The sequence below is a fragment of the Ranitomeya variabilis genome, chromosome 1 (assembly GCF_051348905.1).
Source record: "Ranitomeya variabilis isolate aRanVar5 chromosome 1, aRanVar5.hap1, whole genome shotgun sequence".
Classification (NCBI taxonomy): domain Eukaryota; kingdom Metazoa; phylum Chordata; class Amphibia; order Anura; family Dendrobatidae; genus Ranitomeya; species Ranitomeya variabilis.
The window spans coordinates 272,614,246-272,641,034 of record NC_135232.1 but is presented as its reverse complement, the minus strand read 5'-3'; the positions used below and the strand labels follow the sequence as shown (position 1 = coordinate 272,641,034).

Sequence of the window (26,789 nt, the reverse complement as noted above, 5' to 3'; positions counted from 1 at the left end):
CTCTCTTACAATTATGGGAGCCTACTAGCAGAGGCGTAGCTAGGGTTTTGGTTCAGGGGGGGGCGAAGCTTCTGAGTGGGCCCCTAACCAGGTAACCTTGATTACAATTCGGTGACGAGCCCTAATACTGGAGGAGAACCTCAGCAGATGACCGTGCTATTACTGAAGATAATCTCTATATAAAGACCAATATTGATATTACTGCAATATTATCAGTGGTAGATACCAGCCCTACAGAACATGTAAGAGATCACAGCACAGTAACAGATAATGACTTACCGCTGACGTTCTCTGATGGAATCGTCACTTTTCCATCTGGCCCAGACCGACATGACAACTTCTTCCAGCCACGACTCGTCTGCAGAGAATACAACAAAGACACATTTCACTTCTCATATTCCAGCCATCACCATCTATTCCCAACCTGCACAAACTCCTCATCCTGCTGATACCCCAATACTGAGCCTCTGCTGCCATATGTGTCCCTATTACTGCACCTGATACCCCAATACTGAGCCGCTGCTGCCGTATGTGTCCCTATTACTGCACCTGCTGTGTATATTCTAAAGCACCCCTCTATAATATAGTAATGCCGGTTGCAAGTGCCCTAGAAAACAGTGCCCATATTTTGCCCCCTAGAAAGTAATATTGCCCTGTGTGCTCCTTTGATAGTCACAGTAACCCGAGATCCCCTATAACAATAAGTGCCTACTTTACATTTAATAATGTCCCGAGTCTCCCGCTGTACACTCCTCTATACACAGTATGATGCCCCCTCACTGTATAGTACCACCCACACAGTATACTGACCCATTAGTAGACTCCAAACTGTTTGATGGCTCCAACACTGTATGATGGCCCCTTCACTGTAATCCTCACACTGTATGATGGCCCCATAGATAACCTCCATGTAGTATAATGTGCCAGATAGTCCTCAATATAGTATAAGGCAGTACCCCTATAGGCAGACCCTGTAGTATAAGGCAGTACCCCTATAGGCAGACCCTGTAGTATTAAGCAGCACCCCCATAGGCAGAATCTGTAGTATAAGGCAGGACCCCCATAGGCAGATCCTGTAGTATAAGGCAGCACCCCCCCATAGGCAGATCCTGTAGTATAAGGCAGGACCCCCCATAGGCAGATCCTGTAGTGTATAAGGCAGCCCCCCCATAGGCAGACCCTGTAGTATAAGGCAGCATCCCCCATAGGCAGATCCTGTAGTGTATAAGGCAGCCCCCCCATAGGCAGATCCTGTAGTGTATAAGGCAGCCCCCCCATAGGCAGACCCTGTAGTATAAAGGCAGCTTCCCCCATAGGCAGATCCTGTAGTGTGTAAGGCAGCATCCCCCCATAGACGGATCCTGTAGTGTATAAGGCAGCACCCCCCCATAGACAGATCCTGTAGTGTATAGCACCCCCCATAGGCAGATCATGTAATATATAAGGCAGCCCCCGTAAAAACAAATGAATAAACAGTTGTCCAGATGGCGCTGCACAATAACTGAATCTAATTGCAGCAAATATAAGGATGAAAACCACTCAATTCATCCAAAAAAATACACAATATAAAAATATATTTGCGCTAAAATTTCAGTAAAAATATAAATAAAAACATGACACCGTATACAACTGACAGAATTATTACTATATAGGTGCGGTGGTGTATGGTATTACCTCAATCTGGTGTGCTGTATATAAATGCTCTCTCCTGTGGCATGGAAGGTCCTTCAGATGGCGTCCTTTCAGTTCCAATATTTCAGTTCAGACGGGTGCCAGAAGGAAATTGATGGTAAAGGGCTAGGTAACAAGGAGGCAATAATCTGGGGGGCGCCGTCCCGGCTGGTGACAGGCGTACCTCCCAAAGAAAAAACAATCTACCGTGCACAGGCAGGGCTCTGTCCTAAGAAAGAGCCGGCAAGGCGCAGCGCGGCTGCAGGACCTTGCGTGACGTCACTGACACGTGATACCATCACGTGACCGGCCCCCGTAAAAAACCTACAATAAATACTCACCTCTCTTCCCCGTTCGGTGCTTCCTGCTCTCGCTCTTGTCCTGACAGCGGGCGCCGGGCGGTGACGTCATCGCGCCTGCTGTCAGTGTCGGCGTCAGACGCCGACAGGGGAATGATGGGAGAAGGCAGCGTTCCTTCCCTCATCAATGATGTGAGCTGTATCGGCTACATGCCGATACAGCTCACCATGCGATGACGGGCAACCCACTGCTGGCACCGGGCCCCGCCCACCTGCTCAGGGGCCCCATAGCGGCAGAGCAGGGAGATTGATTCTCCCTGCTCTGCCGCAGAATGTAACTGCGGCGCGCCGATGCAGTTACGGTAGCGTAGCTCCTGGTGGGCCCCCTCAGAGCGCAAGGTCCTGGGCAACTGCCCCCTCTGCCCCCCTGGTAGCTACGCTACTGCCTACTAGAGTTCACCCTCATAATAATAATCTTTATTTTTATATAGCGTTAACATATTCTGCAGCGCTTTACAGACATTATCATCGCTGTCCCCAATGGGGCTCACAATCTAAATTCCCTATCAGTATGTCTTTGGAATGTGGGAGGAAGCCGGAGTGCCCGGAGGAAACCCACACAAACAACACAGAGAGAACATACAAACGCTTTGCAGATGTTGTCCTTGGTGGGATTTGTTTCTGGAGTGGACATCTCTGTAACTCTCACTCAGGTGCTCCCTCCAACTTTTCCTTTTTTTAATCTCCTTGATAGCCCTCCCCTGTAGCTTTTCACACTGATGTTCAACAGAAGCAATTAAGTGGCCTTTTACTCTCACAAGAAGACCTGACTATGAATCCCAACTTCAGGCGGATATACAATACTGTGCCGCAACGCAAGAAAGCTTTCTCAAATAGAAATGTTAACTGTTTATTTTTAATTAACAAAATACAAAGTGAAGCAACAAAATTGAAATCCAAATCACATATATAGTTTCTGTGACCATTGTTTCTCTTCACAACTGCATCAATTCTTCTAGGTACACTGGCACACATCTTTGAATGCATTGAGCATAGAAGTTGTCCCCTGTCTCTACATTATACGGCTCTCAGATTAAACAGTAAAAACTTTGACAGATTCCCTTTAGGCTGTGTGCACACTTTTTTTCGCTATAAAAACACATTCATTATGCATCCCATCATTTAGAATGCATTCCGCAATTTTTGTGCACATGATGCGTTTTTTTTTCCACGAAAAAAACACATCGCGGTAAAAAACGCAGCATGTTCATTAATTTTGCGGATTTCCCACTATATGATTGCATTGGGAAATCTCCGGAAAAAAACGCAAAAAAAAACCGAGCAAAAAACACATGCGGATTTCTTGTAGAAAATGTCCGGTTTTGCTCAGGAAATTTCTTCAAGAAATCCTGAACGTGTGCACATAGCCTTAATAGCAAGGTAGGGTTGTGGGACTGGCCAATAAATTTTTATAACATGAAAAATTGTTATGTGTTAAAGCTCCTTTCACATGTCCCTGTCATATTAAAATCCATCACTTGTCGGGCTTGGGTGGGGCAGGGGATAAAAGTTGATTTGTAGATTCTCTTTTACTTTTAATAGTTTGAATTTTATATAAAAAAAAACATATTTACTAGTACATTATTATTTGGCTTAGGCATCTCACAAATTTCTAGGTCAGTAGATAGGCATTGTGTCTTTGGGTGACGATCCTCTATTTTAGATAGAAACTATGGCTTGTTGTTATATGTGATTGCTTACATACTGGATGTTTCTTCACAGATCTTCGGAGCTCTGGTTGGGCTCATGATTTAGCCCTCTCAGGACTTGAACTTTTGTGTCCAAATGGTGAAAAGGTTCCATTAACAGAATTCAAACACTGCAATCTGGGAGTGATCCCGCCAAGTATAGTGATGACACGTCCTGTAATCACTGCAAAGATTTATGAGTTCTTAATGAAATCACAGGTAAGTATGGTAGCTCAAGATGAAGCAAAGAACTGGTAAAATCAGCTAATTAAAGCCGAACAAGAGTATGTTTCAGGCAGATTATGCAAACAATATTGAGCTAAGAAATTCAATCACGTCTTTGAGGACCACCATATCACCATCAGAACGAGCTTCAACAGAAGTATGGTGTAGGCACTTATCTCCTTCCTATCATAGAAATAGTGTGCGCCTGTTTAGTTGAGCTGAATTAAATTCTTTGGGGAGGGACTGTTAGGGAAAAAAATATTTGACTGGACAGCTAGTCATGACAAGAACTCGGTACACCCTCTTAAAATCCTATAGTTTTCCATATAAGTACATATTAAATCTATAAAATCATGTCCTTAGTGTATATATATATATATATATATATATATATATATATATATATAATTATGTAAATGCAAGTTTTGGTTAACAACATATGACAAATTACACTGTCATTTAAGGAAAAAACTGGCCAAAATGCAAAATATTACAGTGACAAGATCCTGCTGAGTATATGTTGGAATTGACAACCGATGCATGCTCAGTACAGCACAGCCTAGTTCAGTGCCCGAAACCGATGTCAGTGATGACACTGTTTCTGGGTGGGGATAGAGGTTGATGACATCGCATTTGAGTACCTCAGCATGTATTGGGGATTCTCAAATGGCTATGTCCTCAAACAGAAAGTTGGTAAAAAATAAAGCAGTTAGAGCAGAGAGGGAACGGTAGGGTATTTTTAATTCAAGTATATTAAAAAAGTAATTAGATTAGGATTAAATCAGTGTTAACTTCAGACCACCCCAACCGTAAGGCCATTTGCAAACATTTGGAGTTCATGATTCTACAGTGAGAACGTTTATTCACAACTGGAAAACATTGAAGACAGTTGATGTTCCAGCAAATTCACCCCAAGATTAGACTGTGCAATGATCAGAGAAATTGAAAAGACCCAAGAGCTGTAGCTCAAACTCTAAAGGCCTCAGTAAATAAATGGTCAAGTTCATGACAGTACAATTAGAAAAAGACTGAACAAGTATAGCTTATTTGGAAGGGTTTCCAGATGAAAGCCTCATTATAAAAAGAAAAAAACATGGTAACACAGAAAGTTTGTAAAGTTGCATCTGAATAAAGCACAAGAATACGGGAACAATGTCCTTTGAACAGACGAGACCAAAGTAGAGAGGCTTGACCATAAAACCATGTGCCACATTTGGCAAAAGCCAAAACACAGCATAGCAGGACAAAGAACTCATACCAGCTGTCAACTATGGTAGTCCAGGGATGATGATTTGGGTTTGTTTTGCAGCTACAGGACCTGTGCACTCTGTAGCTACTGAGTCAGCCATGAACTCTCAATATACCAGAGTACTTTAGTGTCAAATGTGAGGCAATGCATTAAAAAGGTTAAAACTTTGAAGCGAGCTATGTTATTAGACAAGGATCCCAATACACGCAAATAATAAAACAAAGTGGGACAAATTTATCCAGAATGATGAGCGAGATTTACAACGTCATACAGAAAAAACAAATTGCTTTAGTTATTTCTGCTAAAAAGTATTCTACAGCCTGCTTATTTATGGGGTGCACTTAATTTCTCATCCACTGCTTATACATTTTGGCTTAGTTTTTGTTAAAGGGAACCTGTCACCCCGTTTTTTCCGTATGAGATAAAAATACTATTAAATAGGGCCTGAGCTGTGCATTGCAATAGTGTATTTTGTGGACCCCGATTCCCCACCTATGCTGCCGAAATACGTTACCAAAGTAGTCGTTTTCGCCTGTCAATCAGGCTGGTCTGGTCAAAAGGGCGTGGTGTCTTCCCCCAGATCTTGCTTAGTTTTCCGTTGGTGGCGTAGTGGTGTGCGCATGCCCAAGGTCCCAAATCCACATCACAGGGGAGTGAAAAGAGCGAGATGTGCTGTATTTCATTGGTGATCGGTGGGCGCGGCCATCTTCCTTTGGCCACGCGTGCGCAGAAGCGGCGCTCTGCTGGCCGCGGCTTCAGGAAAATGGCCGCGGGATGCAGCGCGTGCGCAGATGGAGATCGCGGCGGCCATTTTCCTGAAGCAGAGTTCGCATCTCGGCTTCAGGAAAATGGCCGCCGCGATCTCCATCTGCGCACGCGCGGCATCCCGCGGCCATTATCCTGAAGCCGCGGCCAGCAGAGCGCCGCTTCTGCGCACGCGTGGCCAAAGGAAGATGGCCGCGCCCACCGATCACCAATGAAATACAGCACATCTCGCTCTTTTCACTCCCCTGTGATGTGGATTTGGGACCTTGGGCATGCGCACACCACTACGCCACCAACGGAAAACTAAGCAAGATCTGGGGGAAGACACCACGCCCTTTTGACCAGACCAGCCTGATTGACAGGCGAAAACGACTACTTTGGTAACGTATTTCGGCAGCATAGGTGGGGAATCGGGGTCCACAAAATACACTATTGTAATGCACAGCTCAGGCCCTATTTAACAGTATTTTTATCTCATACGGAAAAAACGGGGTGACAGGTGCCCTTTAAATAGCAACAGTATGATTGGTCTGTGTTATAGTTCATCTGAAGACCAAGTTTTTTTTATTTTATGTCCATATATGTAGAACCATAATCTTCAAAGAGAATGTACTTCGCTTTTCTCAGGACTGTATTTTGTCTTTACTCTAAGTGCAATGAGTACCATCTCTGTGCTAGCAGACAGAAAGACTTAAGGTTTCCTTAACCCCTTAAGCCCCGAGGGTGGTTTGCACGTTAATGACCGGGCCAATTTTTACAATTCTGACCACTGTCCATTTATGAGGTTATAACTCTGGAACGCTTCAACGGATCTTGGCGATTCTGACATTGTTTTCTCTTGCGATATTGTACTTCATGTTAGTGGTAAAATTTATTCGATATAACTTGTGTTTATTTGTGAAAAAAATGGAAATTTGGCAAAAATTTTGAAAATTTCACAATTTTCCAACTTTGAATTTTTATGCCCTTAAATCACAGATACGTCACGCAAAATACTTAATAAGTAACATTTGCCACATGTCTACTTTACATCAGCACAATTTTGGAACCAAAATTTTTTTTTGTTAGGGAGTTATAAGGGTTAAAAGTTGACCAGCAATTTCTCATTTTTACAACACCATTTTTTTTTAGGGACCACATCTCATTTGAAGTCATTTTGAGGGGTCTATATGATTGAAAATAACCAAGTGCGACATCATTCTAAAAACTGCACCCCTCAAGGTGCTCAAAACCACATTCAAGAAGTTTATTTACCCTTCAGGTGTTTCACAGGAATTTTTGGAATGTTTAAATAAAAATGAACATTTAACTTTTTTTCACACAAAATTTACTTCAGCTCCAATTTGTTTTATTTTACCAAGGGTAACAGGAGAAAATGGACCCCAAAAGATGTTGTACAATTTGTCCTGAGTACGCCGATACCCCATATGTGGGGGTAAACCACTTTTTGGGCACATGACAGAGCTCGGAAGCGAAGGAGCGCCATTTGACTTTTCAATGCAAAATTGACTGGAATTGAGATGGGACGCCATGTTGCGTTTGGAGAGCCCCTGATGTGCCTAAACATTGAAACCCCCCACAAGTGACACCATTTTGGAAAGTAGACCCCTTAAGGAACTTATCTAGATGTGTGGTGAGCACTTTGACCCACCAAGTGCTTCACAGAAGTTTATAATGCAGAGCCGTAAAAATAAAAAATCATTTTTTCACAAAAATGATCTTTTCACCCCCAATTTTTTATTTTCCCAAGGGTAAGAGAAGAAATTGGACCCCAAAAATTGTTGTGCAATTTGTCCTGAGTACGCTGATACCCCATATGTGGCTGTAAACCATTGTTTGGGTGCATGGCAGAGCTCGGAAGGGAAGGAGCGCCATTTGACTTTTCAATGCAAAATTGACAGGAATTGAGATAGGACGCCATGTTGCGTTTGGAGAGCCCCTGATGTGCCTAAACATTGAAACCCCCCACAAGTGACACCATTTTGGAAAGTAGACCCCTTAAGGAACTTATCTAGATGTGTGGTGAGCACTTTGACCCAACAAGTGCTTCACAGAAGTTTATAATGCAGAGCCGTAAAAATAAAAAATCATATTTTTTCACAAAAATGAATTTTTCGCCCCCAATTTTTTATTTTCCCAAGGGTAAGAGAAGAAATTAGACCACAAAAGTTGTTGTTCAATTTGTCCTGAGTACAACGTTACCCCATATGTGGGGGTAAACCACTGTTTGGGCGCATAGCAGAGCTCGGAAAGGAAGGAGCGCAATTTGACTTTCCAATGCAAAATTGACTGGAATTGAGATGGGACACCATGTCGCGTTTGGAGAGCCCCTGATGTGCCTAAACATTAAAACCCCCCACAAGTGACACTATTTTGGAAAGTAGACCCCCTAAGGAACTTATCTTGATGTGTTTTGAGAGCTTTGAACCCCCAAGTGTTTCACTACAGTTTATAACGCAGAGCCGTGAAAATAATTTTTTTTTTTCAGAAAAAAGCCGGATTACTCACCGGTAATGCTCTTTTAATGAGTCCACGACAGCACCCCACATGAGAGAGAGGGATCCGCCCCATAGGAACAGGAAACCTACAGAATAAAAGGAGGCGGTCCCCTCTCCTCCTCAGTTTAGTTTACAGAGTACAAAAAGGGAACCGCAAAAGCTTTAGTATTAATTCTTATTCAGCAAAATATCTTAAACTCTATACAACCATTATTTGTGAATTTAAAAGGAAGAGCTGTGCATAACTTAGGGAGGGTAGTAAATGGGTGCTGTCGTGGACTCATTAAAAGAGCATTACCGGTGAGTAATCCGGCTTTTTACCCTTCGCCACGACAGCACCCCACATGAGAGATTTTCAGAGATTCATTATTTGGGTGGGATTACTGTATTAAGAACAGCTCTCCCAAAGGTCAGATCAGAAGATGCAGATAGATCAAGTCTATAATGGTTGTAAAAGGTAGAAGGTGTAGACCAAGTTGCGGCCTTACATATTAAATGGATCGGTACATCCGCTTGTTCCGCCCAGGAGGAAGCCATGGCTCGTGTTGAATGCGCTTTAATACCCACTGGAGGAATCTCGCCTTTTGACGTATAGGCCAAGCAGATAGCATCTCTGATCCATCGAGATATGGTAGCTCTCGTGACCCCATGTCCTTTCTTGTGGCCCTGAAAGGAGATAAACAGAGCCCTACTCTCCCTCCATGTCTGACACCTTTCTATATAGGTCAGGATGGCTCTTCTGACATCTAAGGTGTGGAATTTATGCTGTTCTGGAGTTACAGGTGAATCAAAAAAGGAAGGGAGAAATATCTCTTGGGACCTGTGGTAGGTGGACGCTACCTTAGGGAGGTATGAGGGGTCTGGTTTTAGGATTATCCGATCATGGAATATCAGTAAGAAAGGTGGGTCTACTGATAGGGCCTGGATGTCGCTAACCCGTCTAGCTGAGGTTAGGGCTACCAAGAGGGCTACTTTATATGTCAGGACTTTTAAAGGTATTGAATCTAGTGGCTCAAATGGGGAGCTGGTTAAGGCTTCTAGCACTAGATTTAAATCCCACGGAGGTAGACGGGGAATATGGACCGGTTTACTACGTTCACAAGATTTTATGAATCTGGAGATCCACCTATTAGCTGCTATATTGCATCCATATAGGGCTCCCAATGCCGAGACCTGAACTCTTAAGGTATTTACAGATAACCCCAACTCTCGGCCTTTTTGCAAGAACTCTAGAATAGGTGTGACTGGAACTTGCTTAGTGAACGGTACCGTGTAAAAGTCTAAGAATTTATTCCATACCCTACTATATATCAGGGTGGTAGATCTTTTCCTGCTCAATAAGAGGGTGTTTACTAGTTCTGCTGAGAACCCTCTTGATCTTAGTAGTTGCCTCTCAAATTCCACGCCGTCAAGTGAAGACCTTTCACTTGCGGGTGGAAAAAGGGGCCTTGGGACAGCAGTTTCTTGTCTGATGGGAGAATCCATGGATCGCATAGGCACATGGTCTGGAGACAAGAGAACCATGGTCTTTTCGGCCAGAATGGTGCAATGAGGATCACTCTTGCTTGTTCCCTCCTGATTTTTCTGATCACTAGTGGAATCAGAGACATCGGAGGAAAGGCGTATGCCAGCTGGAACCTCCAAGGATGGTGGAGAGAGTCCAACATATCTGGGTGATCCATGGCGTTCAGGGAAGCGAACCTTCTTACTTGCCGGTTGTCTCTTGTGGCAAATAGGTCGATTTGTGGTATCCCCCATGATTCTGTTATCATACTGAATATGGATCTGTTTAAGGTCCATTCCCCTTGACGTAACTCGTTTCGGCTGAGGTAGTCTGCCCTGATGTTCTCTACACCTCTGATGTGCAGGGCTGTTAGGGATGTTAAATGAGTCTCTGCCAGCTGGAAGATGTCTGCAGCTATGGTCATTAGACTTCCTGACCTTGTACCACCTTGACGGTTCACATATGCCACTGTGGTGGAATTGTCCGAGTAAATTCTTACATTTGCTCCTTGAATCTGCGGAAGAAAGTGATTTAAGGCATATTCTACCGCTTTTAGCTCCTTCCAATTGGAGGAACATGACAATTCTGCCTGGTCCCAAGTATCTTGGGCCAGACTGTCTTTCATATGTGCTCCCCACCCAATAGGGCTGGCGTCGGTGGTAATTATTTTAGACGGGTCTATTATCCATGGCACACCCTCTGAGAGGTGGTCCATGTCTAGCCACCAGGATAGTGATTCTAAGACATCTTTGGAAAGAGATATTCTGCTTTCTAGATGTCCGTCTTTTCCCTGAGCCGACAATACCTCATACTGTAATTGACGAGTATGAAATTGTGCCCATGGTACAGCAGGGATACATGATGATAATGACCCCAGCAAAGACATGCCCTTCCTTAGTGTCATGTAGGGGTTGCGTATTGCGTCTGATACCCTTGATTGTATAGTCAGTTTCTTTGCCTGGGGGAGGAAGCATCTCTGACTTACGGAGTCTAGCTGGATTCCTAGAAATGTCTGGACGGTTTCTGGATCCAGCCGGGATTTCTCGAAGTTGACGATCCAACCTAACTCCTGTAGGGACGAGATCGTATTAGATAGACGGGTTTTACACTGGAGCATAGAGTTTCCCACCACTAGAAAGTCATCTAGGTAGGGTATTATCAAGGTATCTCGTTGACGTAGATGAGCCATCACTTCTAATATCACCTTAGTGAAGACGCGGGGAGCCATAGAAAGCCCAAATGGCATTGCAACATACTGAAAGTGACGAACCTGTCCTTCCAGGATGATTGCTACCCTTAGATACTTTTGATGTTCGGCATGTATGGGAAGATGATAATAGGCATCCTTTAAGTCTATTCCGGCCATGACACACCTAGGAAACAAGAGTTTTATGGTTGAACTAATGGATTCCATTTTGAAGGTATGATTACGCAGGAAGGCGTTTAATCTCTTGAGGTTTATGATGGTTCTAAATGAACCATCAGGCTTATTGATCAAGAATAAAGGGGAATAGAACCCCTTCCCTTCTTGATCCTGGGGAACTTCTATCAGGACTTTTTTAGACAGAAGAGATAGGATCTCTGATTCCAGAGCCCTTTGTTGGTCTTGACCTTTTGGAGATGTTACTATAAAGGAATCCCAAGGGATTCGGTCAAAATCCAATTTTAGGCCGTATTGTACAATGTCCAGAATCCACTGGCTGGATGTTATTTGTTCCCATCTGGGGAGGAAGAATTTTAATCTGCCGCCTACCTCCTGGTTAGCGGTATTTACGTTTCGGGTTATGGGACCCGCTAAAAAAGGCACCTTTTTGCTTCGGGTCCTTCGACTCCCATCGCTCCCTTTGTTCGAACGGCTTGTTCCTGGTAAAGGGACGTCTTTTGAAGGCTCTCCTGTAGGATGGAAGATACTGGTTAGGGAAGCCTTTTTTCCTTTCTCCTGCTTTACTCAGGAGCTCATCCAGCGTTTTTCCGAAAAGAAACTCACCCTGGCAGGGGATCGCACAAAGTTTTGCTTTGGCCTGTGCGTCCCCTTTCCAGTTCTTTAGCCAGAGTGCTCGCCGAGCTGTGTTCACTAGGCCGGCTGACCTGGCTGCTAGGCGTAGCGAATCCACAGAGGCATCAGCCAGGAATGCTACTGCTTCCTTGATTGGAGGGAATTTCGGCAGGATTGACTCTCTCGAAGTTCTACCTCTAATCTGTTCCTCCAGTTGCTCCATCCACACTAGTAGTGACCTCGCAGTGCAGGTGCTAGATATGGCGGGCCTGAACGCCCCCGTGTTGGCTTCCCATGACCTTTTTAGTAAAGCTTCCGCTTTACGGTCCAGCGGGTCTGTCAGGACTCCTGAATCCTCCACCGGTAGGACCGACTGTTTGGTTGTGGAGGCTACAGCGGCATCCACTTTCGGCACCTTCGACCAGGTATTTAACTCCTCGTCGCTGAAGGGATAGCGTCTTTTAGAGGATGATGGTAGAAAACCTCTATTTTGCTTATCCCACTCTTTTTTTACTATTTCTTTAATAGCTTTTATGACGGGGAAGGACCTACGTTTCCTCTGTCCTAACCCCGCGAACATGATGTCCTGAGCCGATTTACTTTCTTTCTCATCTGAGCACCCCATCGTGCTTCTGACGGATTTTATTAAATTGTCCACACTGCTGTTGGGAAGACAAAGTCCCCCTTCAGTCTCGGATGAGCTCGGCTGGGATTCCGCTTCGCCTGAGGATATACATACGTCCTCTGACTGTGAACTGACCGGAGATTTGGACCTACTAAGCTGACGGGTACTGGTGGTACTAGTCTGCGCCAACCCCTGCATTTCTTCCCGGATTATAGCTCTGACATCTGATGGAGTCATTATGTTTTCCTGCCGTAAGGTTTGCATGATACACTCCGAACACAGTTTTTTAACATAATCATCCGGGAGGGGCTGCGTACATAAAGCACATTCCTTGTGCTTGGATTTGTGTGTCCTTTTCTTAGTCTAGGAAAGATACAGGAGGAACATATATCAGCATATAGGTAGAGACTCTTTCAAAACTCACCCAGTGAAGCTGACAGGTACCGGTTCTGGAGGCGGATTTCGTTTGGTGGTAGAACCCTTCTCTGGAGGTCGACCACAACTCTTTGTGCTGCTCCTAGCGCTTCTCTCCTTGCTGGGAGAACGCTGTTGCACTGCGGGCAAGTGCGCATCGTCGGCCGGTGAAGCCATCTTACACACACCGGCCCGACGCTAGCGCTGCCTTTTTAAATTTGCCGCCCATTCTCCTGCCTCCCCGGACCAACCCGGAAGTGCTCCAGCGACTTCCGGGTTAGACGCGCCGCTCTCACTCACCATGCGGCGGCTGGGGATATTAAGCCGGCCGCAGCAGCGCGCGCGTCCTCACGGTGCCGGGCGGACCCACGGTGACCGGACCCGGACCGTGGATGTTTGGCCAGACGAGGGGGGAGGCTGCAAGCAGGGGCTCCCCCGCCGCTGCTTCTGGAACCGCAGCCCCTGCCGTTCCCACAGAGACCGACGCAGGCGGGTGCATGGCCCAGGGATCCTCTTCATCTGTAGGTAAGCTGGGTCCCTGTAGGAACAGGAAACCTAAACTGAGGAGGAGAGGGGACCGCCTCCTTTTATTCTGTAGGTTTCCTGTTCCTATGGGGCGGATCCCTCTCTCTCATGTGGGGTGCTGTCGTGGCGAAGGGTAAAATGATATTTTAGCCCCCAGTTTTATATTTTCACCCCAAAAGTTGTTGTCCAATTTATCCTGAGTACGCTGATACCCCATATGTGGGGGGGAACAACTGTTTGGGCGCATGGCAGAGCTCGGAAGGGAAGGAGCGCCATTTGGAATGCAGACTTAGATGGATTGGTCTGCAGGCGTCACGTTGCATTTGCAGAGCCCCTGATGTACCCAAACAGTATAAACCCCCCATAAGTGACCCCATATTGGAAGCTAGACCTCCCAAGGAACTTATCTAGATGTGTTGTGAGAACTTTGAACCCCCAAGTGTTTCACTACAGTTTACAACGCAGTGCAGTGAAAATAAAAAATCCTTTTTTTCCCACAAAAATTATTTTTAGCCCCCCAAATTTTTATTTTCCCAGAGATAACAAGAGAACTTGGACCCCAAAAGTTGTTGTCCAATTTGTCCCGTTTGGGCGCACGGGAGAGCTCGGAAGGAGCACTGTTTTACTTTTTCAACGCAGAATTGTCTGGAATTGAGATCGGACGCCATGTCGCGTTTGGAGAGCCCCTGATGTGCCTGAACAGTGGAAACTCCCCAATTCTACCTGAAACTAATCCAAACACACCCCTAACCCTAATCCCAACTGTAACCCTAACCACACCCCTAACCCTGACACACCTCTAATTCGAATCCCAACCCTAATCCCAACCGTAAATGTAATCCAAACCCTAACCCTAACTTTATCCCCAACCCTAACTTTATCCCCAACCCTATCCCTAACTTTGGCCCCACCCTAACTTTAGCTCCAACCCTAGCCCCAACCCTAACCCTAGCCCTAACCCTAGCCCTAATGGGAAAATGGAAATAAATACATTTTTTTAATTTTATTATTTTTCCCTAACTAAGGGGGTGATGAAGGGGGGTTTGATTTACTTTTATAGCGTTTTTTATATCGGATTTTTATGATTGGCAGCTGTCACACACTAAAAGACGCTTTTTATAGCAAAAAAGTTTTTGCGTCTCCACATTTTGAGACCTATAATTTTTCCGTATTTTGGTCCACAGAGTCATGTGAGGTCTTGTTTTTTGCGGGACGAGTTGACGTTTTTATTGGTAACATTTTCGGACATGTGACAGTTTTTGATCACTTTTTATTCCGATTTTTGTGAGGCAGAATGACCAAAAACCAGCTATTCATGAATTTCTTTTGGGGGAGGCGTTTATACCGTTCCACATTTGGTAAAATTGATAAAGCAGTTTTATTCTTTGGGTCAGTACGATTACAGCGATATCTCATTTATATCATTTTTTTATGTTTTGGTGCTTTTATACGATAAAAGCTATTTTATAGAAAAAATAATTATTTTGGCATCGCTTTATTCTGAGGACTATAACTTTTTTATTTTTTTGGTTATGATGCTATATGGCGGCTCGTTTTTTTGCAGGACAAGATGACATTTTCAGCGGTACCATGGTTATTTATATCCGTCTTTATGATCGCGTGTTATTTCACTTTTTGTTCGGCGGTATGATAATAAAGCGTTGTTTTTTGGCTCGTTTTTTTTTTTTTTTTCTTACGGTGTTCACTGAAGGGGTTAACTAGTGGGACAGTTTTATAGGTTGGGTCGTTACGGACGCGGTGATACTAAATATGTGTACTTTTATTTATTTTTTTTTTAGATAAAGAAATGTATTTATGGGAATAATATTTTTTTTTTTCTTATTTAGGATTTTTTTTATTTTTTTTTTTTACACATGTGGAATTTTTTTTTTTTTAACTTTTTTACTTTGTCCCAGGGGGGGGGACATCACAGATCGCCGATCTGATAGTTTGCATAGCACTCTATCAGATTGGCGCTCTCACTCACATCGCTGCAGGCTGCAGCTTTCATCTGCAGCCTGCTCCGGACCCGGAAGTACTCCCTGCAGGACCCAGAAGTAGCCCAGCGGCCATTTTGGATCCGGGGCCTGCAGGGAGGAGACGCTCGGTACAAGGTGAGTACATTCCCTTGTACCGATCGTCTCAGGGAAGCCCGCAGGGAGCCCCCTCCCTGCGCGATGCTTCCCTGTACCTCCGGTACACTGCGATCATGTTTGATCGCGGTGTGCCGGGGGTTAATGTGCCGGGGGCGGTCCGTGACCGCTCCTGGCACATAGTGCCGGATATCAGCTGCGATAGGCAGCTGACACCCGGCCGCGATCGTCCGCGCTCCCCCCGTGAGCGCGGCCGATCGGCTATGACGTACTATCCCGTCACTGGGAATTAAGTCCCAGGTCACCTTGACGGGATAGTACGTCATATGGGATTAAGGGGTTAAATGGTACCGTGTGGTCTGTTCTTAGCATTAGTGATTTTACGGTATGGATAAAGAAAGAATTGCATTACAAAGCTTTTCTTATACTTCGCAATGTTAAACATGTACAGCACAAAGAGTACACACTGATGCCATCCGTGTACTGTATGTGTTTTTTATGGATCCATAGACTTGTATTGGCCCTTGTCATCTGTGCTGCTGGAAAAAAACAGACATGTGCATAGCACCATAGGTTATGATGGGTGTGGGTGGTAACCGTGAAAAAAATGAATGTACTGTTAACAGACATGTGAAGGAGGCCTTTAAATGTCTGAAATAGCGCAAGTTTAAATTTGCTCACTATTGGGATTTATTTTAGTGTTGCCATTTGTTTGATCTGATTCTTAGGAAAATTTAGGACCAAGCAAAGACTCCATGTTTCATCTCTTCAGATCAGTGCAGAAATATGGAGAGGGTGATCTACTATTCAAAGACTCAACTGCTTGCCTTCTCCCAACTGGGCACTATGGACTTCTAGACATACTAGGAGACAGCTTCACGCAGCTAGCAGACTCTGTGTTTGAATGTACACATGCAGGTATTAAATATTCCTCTATTTATGTACATCTATTCTCAGATTATTTTACAACAATTCTTAAACTTTAAATTAGAATAGCCAGCAGAGTATGAATTTTAGTATTGTTTTTCATCATGCATATATTACTCAGTGCCTATATTCATCTATTTTTGTTACTCTTAATTTGTAATACTAAAAAAAAATATATAAATCTGCAAATATTTCATCTTACTATCCACAGTATTTATTAATTTATTTTTCTTTTAGGCATCTTAGATTTCTGCACTTCCGACATCTGCACAGAGAAGAAGTAACTTCCATATCGTATACACATTTGTAAAAAAACAAACAAAACAACTAAAGTTGGCCAGTTTATACATCACACAATCTTAAACTAGAAAGGCTTAAGATGCAACCAGTCATAAGATTTTCCTAATTAAATCAGCTGCATCACATTGTGTCTCCTTTTACTGCCCTACATCCTTTCTATAACCTGTTGGCTCATACCTCTAAAATAAAGCTTTAAACTTGTCCGACCGTGTGTACCATTCGGCACCAAGCAGGCCAGCAGCCATCTCTGGACCATGCTTGATGCACCCTCCTGGACGGCAATTACACACCCCCTCTGTGTGATTGAGGTGGATGACTTCTCATGTGTCAGCCACACTATCAGCTAAGCCTTGCGCCAGCTCAGTTTGCTCTGCCTTGGCAGTGTTCTGTTCTATCAAATGCAGACAAATGTGCCGTCTGTTGAACAGTAAGGCCTTTTGGATTCTCCATTAAATTACAAGGCATCCAGCGAGTCGCAAGTGGATGAACCATCCACTTTATATTTATTACTGTTTCTATTGTTCTTTTTTATGTCCTGCAGCATTGTGTATCTGCACTATATGGCTTGTCACATTGACTTTTTTTCCCCATTGGTCCATTGTGGCTAGAAATGTCAAGTGTAATCACACCACCTTATTATGCTGCGACTTATAAGGAACCTGAAACATGTAAGTGTAAGGTTAGGGCTCCATGACTACTTTGGCCGCAGCAGCAGTCATATGGCCGGAGTTTGCTTGGTGCCGCTGCTACATTTCAGCATTATACAAGTGAAGGGGGTCACATTCCGACAGAAACAATATCAATTCAAGGAAGTCTTAAAACAAATCCTACCAGGTCTCATTTTTTGTGGCTTGCTTCTCACAGTCGTGTGTAGGTGTCGTAATTTGACCCCATTGACTTGCAAAGCGCTGCAATGTAGCAAACTCCGGTAGTGTGATTTCCGCTGCGGCTAAAGTAGCCACATAGCCAATGATTAAAGGGCACCTCACAGGCTTTTCTGCAACAGTTTTTTTTTTAATAGAATTCTTTACTAAATGTATTTTCATTTTGAATGTACCATTTTCTAATCTGCTATGTCTATTTCGTAGCTAAAAATTATGTAGTACAGATGGCATTTTGGAGGCTGTATGGGCAAAATATCACACTTTATGCTATTGCAGTAGATTATATTATAGCAAGGTCAGCAACTTGTGGCACGCTTAGAGATGAGAACTACAACTCTCGGCATAACCTCATTTCTTTTTAACACCCAAATAATGTTACTGTATTAGTTATGACTTTTTTTCTACAAAATAAACATTTCATTTAATTAGGTGAGAACAATTGGTATTTATTACAATTTATAACTTAAACACACAAAAACAAACTTATCTGTAATTTACAGAAACAAAGTCCAAGTAACACAGCAAGACTGCCTGCTGCTTATCACTATCACACAGAAGTTGAGAAATTACATTAACCCTCACAGGAGCATCCTGCATTGTTAACACATTGACCAGGTCACAAAAAACTGCAGTGAGTACGTAAACTATACCCATGAGCCTGGATATTCTAATAGAATCACAGTCAAATCAGAGCAAACAAAAAAATAACAAAACTGGTTTTGTAACAGCTAGATTCAAAGCCAATGGTGTAGATTAAAGCCTTTAGGTTTAAAAATAAGTTTTACCAGAACTTCCTTCACAGTATCTTGCAAGGCACAAGAAAAATTTAAATATATTTTTTTTATTAAATAGGATATTAAACCCAAAGCAGTATTCTGTGACTCATTTTAGAAAAAATCAGAAAGTAATCAGCACTGCAAAATGCCTAAAAAAAAACGTGCACCAAATGGCTATTTACACACTGAGTATTTTTGCTGTGTTTCCCAAACAGACACTCAACGAGTTGAGATTTGTAGAATTTCTGCTCAAAAAAACTCTATGAAAGGACCCAATCTGGCATTTATTACATAGGAGGAAGCACAAACCTGAATCAAACAGCTTTAAATCACCTGATTAAAAGGGAAAATGCTAAAATTGGTTTCTTTTGCATTAAAACTATGAATATATATATATATTTATAAATATAGACAATATTTATTTAAGTGCATTAATGTTATTCTTCACTTTCCAGTGCAGGGTTTAGATGGTTTATGACCAACTCAACAAAAGATCATTATAGAACTACATCCCGAGTGAACATGCAAATCCTTTAGCTCAAGTCGCATTTCCTGATGCCAAAGTTCAGATCACGTAATCCTTTGGTGACATCATAATAAAACCATAACATTTTGTGAAATGCCGATAAAGCCTTCAGTCTTTCTGTGGCAGAAATAGAAAAAAAATCATCAATTACCCGTCCAACTTATCAAAATAATTACATTTAGAGAATGATTGATAAAAGATTCTTAATTTAACTGAATAAGCTAAACATTAGTGTAAACCATACTAAACATTAGTATAGGTCATCTATCAGCTTGGCATTTCGGAAGCTGTTGAATTTCTTTCCATGACTTCTTCCTCCAAAAGACAGTTTTCCAGGTCCATGAGTTTCTGTATCAGAAGGGCATCGAGCTGTACCCCCTCCATGGCAGCTTTCCTTCCCCGTTTGCAGCTGGTCATTACTTTCATCTTTCCTTTTGGTCGCTTGAGTCTTGGAACTGTGCAGTCTCTGAACTCCAGGATACGTTTCCTCTTTTGTTGGGAGACTGAAATTAAGACTCCATTCTTTTCTTGGGGCTCTTCAAAGATTGTCTCTAGGCTACTGTAAAAAAAAACCAAAACAAGCCAAACGTGATACAGATGATGAAGCCCTGAGCATGAATAGAATGGAAAGGAAACATATGGAAGCACAGGTTACATGTAATATCTATAGCTCTATGGAGGAGTGTCAACATTTAAACCAAATATAACCCTATAATAACTAAGGATTTTTTTGTCGTTTTGTCTCCTCTTCTAAGAGCCTTTTTTTAAGGCTTGTTTTTTTTTTTTTTTTTTTTTTTTTTTTTAATGTGGGACAAATGCAAATCTTCATTTTTTTATGGGGGAGGGTATTTTTGCAGTTCATGCTATTTGCTATGGTAAAATTAACATATGAACCCGATTTTCCATGTCTGTAGGGATTTTGGCAAAATGTCAGATTTTTTATTTTTAATTATTTTTTCTTCTACTGGTTTAAAAATAAATACATCAAATTTTTTTTTTTTTTTAAATTCTGTTTGTCGCCATTTTTGTGAGAACCTTTTTCCCCATTGACAGTACTGTGGGAGGTTTTTTTTTTTTTTTTTTTGCGCCCCTAGCTCACTCTTATTTTATTGATGCCATTATGAGGTACATATAATGTTTTGATTGCTTTTTCTATTGAAGTTTTGGGTTGGTTGACCAAAAAAAATTACAATTCCGGAGAACCAAAATGGCAGTATACGGGGGCCTTCGGCAGACCCTCAGCTGCCATGGTAACCCATCAGCAATGGCATAATATAAATTACACTGGCCATTTAAATGGCTAAAGGGAACCTGTCAGCAGTTTTGGCCAATATAAGATTCGGCCACCAACTTTCAGGGCTTAGCTACAGCATTCTATAATGCTGTAGATAAGACCCCGATCCAACCTGCAAGATAAGAAAAATAACTTTCATTATACTTATCCGGGGCCATCCGGTCCGATGGGTGTCGCAGGTCCGGGTCCTCCGATCTTCTTGCAAAGCTGCCCTCGTGCTTGTTTCATCGCTCTCCAGCAGGTGTACTTATCTGCCCTGTTGTGGGCAGACCAAAGTACTTCAGTGCGCAGGCGTCGGGAAAGGTCAGAGAGGCCCAGCACCTGCGCCCTGAAGTACTTTTAACTGTTATGGTTTGTGGATGAAATAACCCACTGGGAAAGCCCCTGAGGTGCCAGAACATTGGAACCCCCAATAAGTGACCCTATTTTACAAACTACACCTCTAAATGAATTCAGAAGACCAGTAACATGGCAGTCCACTATATTTCGGTTTACAGATGACAGACCTGAGTGGGGATTCATTTTTTTTTTTTAATTGATTTTAAGCTTTTGTTGGGAACATTTTACATAACATTTTGGATCACATTTATCCTGTGCTCTATGCTGAGCAGCTACATCATGGTTTCCATCTAAATCTCCAAGTAACGTGATTCAGAAGAAACCGCAGAGGGATTCACACCTCTATAATTAATCATTTTTATGATCGTTTTTACAAAACCTGGTTTTATTGGCTGGAATTCAGATCTACGGCTGACTACTGGCCGTTATCAGGGAAAGTTGAACCTGCATTCTTTAGGACTCACATTTAAAACACCTTTTCTTTCTTTTTTTTTTTTTTTTTTTTTTAACTCAAATACATTTTTAGTAAGAATAACATTACAATTGACATGTTACATTCTTGTTTTCAGTACACAGTTTTCCCCCCAAACGAACCCCGCAATCCCAACTTATCCCGCCCCCCCAATAAGACAGCCCACCTTGTTTAATAGCTCCACACTCAAATCTATAGGATGACTATCCCCTCAGTTAGGACCATAGGCCACGTGTTATGTTTTCACCAATTCTGGGTCTTGATTCACCCGGTCTCTATAACAAACCTATCCCATGGCAAGCCACGGAGACCACAGCTTATTGAACATTTCAATTTTCCCTCTTTTCTGATAAAACCCCTTTTCCAGTTTCAGGCCCTGCTTCACATATTGGAGGAATTCTCTTCTCGAAGGCGGCTCGTCCTTAATCCAATTTTGCGCTATTACCTCACCTTTTCTTCTTCACCCCTCTTTTTTCATGCTTCCTTCTTTTTGTCTATTCTTCTGTCTTTTTCGAATCAGATGTGTTATTCTTATCCTATTCCTTAATATTCATTTGGTGTTTTTTCCCACACTGCGCCCAGGATTTCAGTAATAAGTTGATAACTACTACTGTTATTTCCCACCCATCAGTGACTGTTTTCTTTAAATCTTGGCACTGTAGTGCCTTGTGATTGTCTTTATTGAATTTATCAAAAGAAGGAATACAAAGTTTCAAAAAAACAAAAAAAAACCAAAAAACTATTTTGTATTTAATCATCCGGGTACTGCAAAGTAATGAATTTTAGTAATATACAGTGGCGTGCAAAAGTATTCACCCTCTTGGGGCATTTTTCGTGTTTTCGGGCTACCTCACAACTTGGAATTTGACAATTTATTTTAGGGTTTGCATTCATGTAAATAACTTTACTACAACTGTGAACATTTGTTTTTCTTTTCATTGTGAAGCAAATAACAAATAAGACAAAATAACTGAAAACTTCAGTGTGCATAACTATTCACCCATCTAAAGTCATAGTTTATAGAGCCTCCATTTACAGCAATTACAGCTGCAAGTCGCTTTGGATGAGTCTCCATGAGCTTTCCACTGGGATTTATGCCCACTCTTCAAGGTAAAACTGCTCCAGCTCCTTCAAGTTAGATGATTTCCTCTGGTGAACAGCAATCTTCAAATCTGACCACAGATTCTCCCTTGGACTAAGGTCTGGGCTTTGATCAGGCCACTCCAACACATTTCACCTTAAACCACTCGAGTGTTCTTTAACAGTATGCTTTGGGTCATTGTCTTGTTGGAAGGTGAACCTCTGTCTCAGTCTCAAATCACTGACAGAAAAACAGGTTTTACTCAAGAATATCCCTGTATTTACTGGATAAAACTATAGCAATCCCAAAACACAAAATACAGACTAAGTCCCGTATTCAGACTTATATTAGAGAGTCTGGGCTACCAACTTTGTCGGAAGTGGATACAGAAGCCTTGGAACTGCCGTTTAGTGAGGGGGAGTTAAAAGGCAGCCATTAAAGAGTCTAAATCAGGGAAAGCCCTGTGACCAGATGGCTTCTCTACTACTATAGACATTTCCTGCTGCCCTTAGCCCCTCATATGTTATCCAACTTTATCGTGATCTCTAAAAGCTCCTCAATTAAGAACACACATCTCCATTATCCATAAAGAAGGAAAAGATCCTTCCCAGTGTGCAAGTCATACACCAATCTCTCTCAATGTGGAAATTAAAGCAAACCTGTCACCAGGTTTGGACGATAGGAGATACGGCCACCGCCTTTCAGGGCTTATATACAGCATTCTATAATGCTGTATATAAGCCCCCAACACGACCTGAGAAGAAAAATAACACACTCACTGGTCCGGTCCAAGAGGTACCGCTGGTCTTGTTCTGGCGCCTCCCATCATCTTGCGATGCCGTCCTCCTTGCTTCATGTGAATGACACGTCCCTGCGTCATCCACATACCGTATTTTCCGACGTATAAGACGACTTTTTAACCCCTGAAAATCTTCTTAAAAGTCGGGGGTCGTCTTATACGCCGGGTATCGTCTTGTACGCCGGGTGTATATGGTGGGTGGGGGAGTGGTCCTGATGACGACGAGGGGGCGTCTCACAGGAAAGTGCGTGGAGTATCTCCCCATTACCTCATCGTAGCGCTGCAGCGTGGGGAGCGGCGGCTGCTGCTCCTCTTTGTGCCGCGTGGGTGCTGTGGGGCGGCGGCTCCTCTTCTGCAGTGTGGGGCCTCTGTGTTGTGGGGTGGTGGCGTATTTTCATACAGTCAGTCGGGGCTCCTCCGGCATCTTCTTAAAGCCCGGAGGCCCCGCCGGCAGCTCCATTGCTATGATGCAGTGGCCTCCGGGAAAATGGCCGCTGCTCAGATTCAGATCTCGGCTCCCGAGATCTGAATCTGAGCATGCGCCGCCCCCAGCGGCCATTTTCCCGGAGGCCACCGCATCGTAGCAATGGAGCTGCCGGCGGGGCCTCCGGGCTTTAAGAAGATGCCGGAGGAGCCCCGACTGACCGCATGAAAATACGCCGCCGCCGCCCCACAGCACAGAGGCCCCACACTGCAGAAGAGGAGCCACCGCCCCACAGCACCCACGCGGCACAAAGAGGAGCCGCCGCTCCCAGCAGAGACCCCACGCTTCAGCGCTACGATGAGGTAATGGGGGATAGTCCACTCACACTTTCCTGTGAGACGCCCCCTCGTCGTCATCGGGACCACTCCCACCCAAAAGGCACATTAGTCACCAGCCCTATAAGACGACATACGGCGTATAAGACCCCCGACTTAAGAAGATTTTATATTTTAACTGGAAAAGTAGGGGGTCGTCTTATACGCCCAGTCGTCTTATACGCCGGAAAATACGGTAGTTTCCTCGGCATCACGCTCCTGTGCAGGCGTACTTCTCTGCCCTGTTGAGTGCAGAGAAAAGTACTGCATTGCGCAGGTACCGGGGTTCTTTGACCTTTCCTGGCGCCTGTGCACTGCTGTACTTTGCTCTGCATTCAACAAGACCGAGAAGTAAGCCTGCACAGGAACGCAATGCCGAAGAGACTGTGTGGATGACGTAGGGACAAGTCATCCACCCAAAGCAAGGAGGAGGACGGTGATCGTATGAAGATGGGAGGTGCCCGACCAAGAACATTGACACCCCTCAGACCAAACCACCACGCAGGTGAGTACAATAGAAGTTCTTTTTCTTCTCTTACAGGTCGGGTTGGGGGTTTATATACAGCATTAAAAATATATAATCAGGCCTGAAAGACAGTGGCTGAATCTCATATCAACAAAACCTGGTGACAGGTTCCTTTTAAATTATTTGCAAAAATAATCGCGTCTAGATTATCCCCCTTACTTACAGACCAAGAGGGTTTCAGGAGGGGGGAGAGAGGCCAGGGACAATACCACAAAGGCATTGAACCTTATACATAGAGCTAGAATAAAATCCCAACCTCTTATGTTACTTTCTACAGATGCAGAAAAGGTCTTTTATAGGGTGAACTGGTCCTTCATGGATGAGATATTTCGTGGAATAGGTTTAATAGGTTTTAATAGGTTACGATAGATTTCTGACCTATATACTATGCCTACTAACAGAGTGGAGTTCTGTCACAGGAGTTCAGCATATGCAAATGGTGCATGCCCGCTTTGGGCTTTAATTTTTATATTTACTTTGGAATCTTTTCTTCGAAGGGTTTGCGTTAATACTAACACTATGGAACCTAATATCCGAGGTGCTCCTATCAATATTGCAGCTTATGCAGATGATGTGCTTTTCACAACCTGGCTATTTCTTCGCAGTCTGATGGCAGAATTCCATTTATACAATGGCTTATCTAATTTCAAAATCAATTTCTCCAAGTCGGAAAACCTGAATATTAATGTCCCCTTGTCTACGGTAGCGCCTTTGAAAAACATTTAAGGTAGCTTTAAGTGGGCTAATTCAGCTTTAAAATATTTGGGAATCTTCCTACCAAGAGACATAGATTTGACATGCTTTCTTAAATTCTCTAAATTATTACAGTTCGTGAGGGAGAAGTGCAATTTTCAAAATGAACATTTTCCCCAAAATGTTATATATCATACAAGCTCTCCCTATTAGGATTCACTTGTCCTTCAGGAGTTTAGCATCAGAACAAACCAAGTTTATTTGGGGCTGCAAACCCTCCTCATATTAGAACTATATTACATTATATTGCTCGAAATGTTCAGAGGTATAGCGCTGCCCAACTTCAGATCTTACTATATTGCCTCCCACCTGTCTAGGATATTGGATTGGTGTAAAACTAGCCCCAGAAAAATATGGGTTGGCATTAAGCAAAGCTTTACAAATATCCCTCTCATATTGCCCATTAGTTGGACTCTTTAGTCAAAGCGCTTAAAACAAACCCCACAATTGGGGCTACTCGGGCTTGCTGTTACCTTCCTGTAGCACGTGACTATATCATACCACAAGACTCTTACTTGTTTCCCATTTTGGGCAATGCACTTCCCCCACCCCCCCGAGGTCTCTATGCTAGTGTTTTCAGAGTTTGGATAAATAGGGGACATTTCAGAGGTTGTCATTTTGGAGCAGGACACCTTTGGCCTTTAAAGGATCATCTCAGTGTTTCTGCACCATCCACCCTAGATGCATGGAGAGTAGGTCAACTGTTGCATTTTTTTTTTTCAGTCACGCCCCCTTTATATAATAGTGAGAAAGCTACTTTCGAGACAGCCTGTGAAAGTGCAGACCCATGAGGCACACCTTGTTTTTTCATACTCTCTACTGATTAACCAACCAGACTTCCCTGTTGCCAGGTTTCAGACAGATGGAGGGGGATTTAGGCCTCTATCAAAAGATCAATGGAGGTGAATTTTTACTTTAACGCATAAAGCGTCGATTTGTTCTCGTTTCCACGAGGCCAGATATAAATTGTGTGTTTCGATGGTATTAAGTCTCATCTCAACTACATTCGATTCTCCCTGAGAAAAGTCCCATGTGTTGGAGACGTATTGGAGCAGAAGGGGATCTTCTACACATTTTTGGTCATGAAAACTAATCACTCCTTTTTGGGACAAAGTACAATTAGTGATACTAAAGTTCACTGATCTTGAGACTGACCTAACTCTGGCTCTTGTCCTTTTCCATCACTGCGACATCCCGCTAAAAATATACAGGCATTCTATACTGAGGCACCCAACTGTGATGGCTCAGGCTTGCATCCCTCTGACCTGGAAAAAAAAAAGATACCGCTCTGACAATGTCCCTTTGGTTTTCTAAAATGAATGAGGTGATGTTAATTGAGGAATTGACTGCTACAGCTAACAACTCTTTTTTTTATAAAACTTGATTTTATTGGCTCAAGTTTAGATTTTCTGTCAAGTACTGGGCATATAGCAACTGAACACAGCACCCTTAGTCTGATTAACCCCCCCATTTTTCTTCTTCTGTACTTTTCTGTCTCTTTATACACTTACATTTCATATTTCGTGTATGATATAAAGAAACTTCATATTATATCATGTTATAAAGAAACTTCATATTATATCGTGTCAAAGAAACTTCCTTGTTTTATTGTATAACTTTTACTAAGAATTTAGTATGACTAATGATCTCAATATCAAGATTTTATGTCATATTTCTTAAGATCACCTATATGGACATTGTA

At 43.0% G+C, this 26,789-nt stretch overlaps 2 protein-coding genes across 2 annotated transcripts in view; one reads left to right on the top strand and one right to left on the bottom strand.

Moving 5' to 3' along the window:
• The window catches only part of LOC143815210 (serotransferrin-1-like), a 166,909-nt gene extending 149,943 nt beyond the window's left edge, over window positions 1-16,966 (top strand). The window contains exons 15-17 of the mRNA XM_077294224.1: window positions 3,753-3,937; window positions 16,341-16,530; window positions 16,777-16,966. Coding sequence (XP_077150339.1) covers window positions 3,753-3,937; window positions 16,341-16,530; window positions 16,777-16,823 — 422 coding nt within the window. The 3' untranslated portion in view covers window positions 16,824-16,966. The remainder of the gene's footprint in view (window positions 1-3,752; window positions 3,938-16,340; window positions 16,531-16,776) is intronic.
• Window positions 16,967-18,150: 1,184 nt separating this feature from the next.
• Window positions 18,151-26,789, bottom strand: part of PRR14L (proline rich 14 like) — a 61,152-nt gene continuing 52,513 nt past the window's right edge. The window contains exon 9 of the mRNA XM_077294111.1: window positions 18,151-19,584. Coding sequence (XP_077150226.1) covers window positions 19,293-19,584 — 292 coding nt within the window. The 3' untranslated portion in view covers window positions 18,151-19,292. The remainder of the gene's footprint in view (window positions 19,585-26,789) is intronic.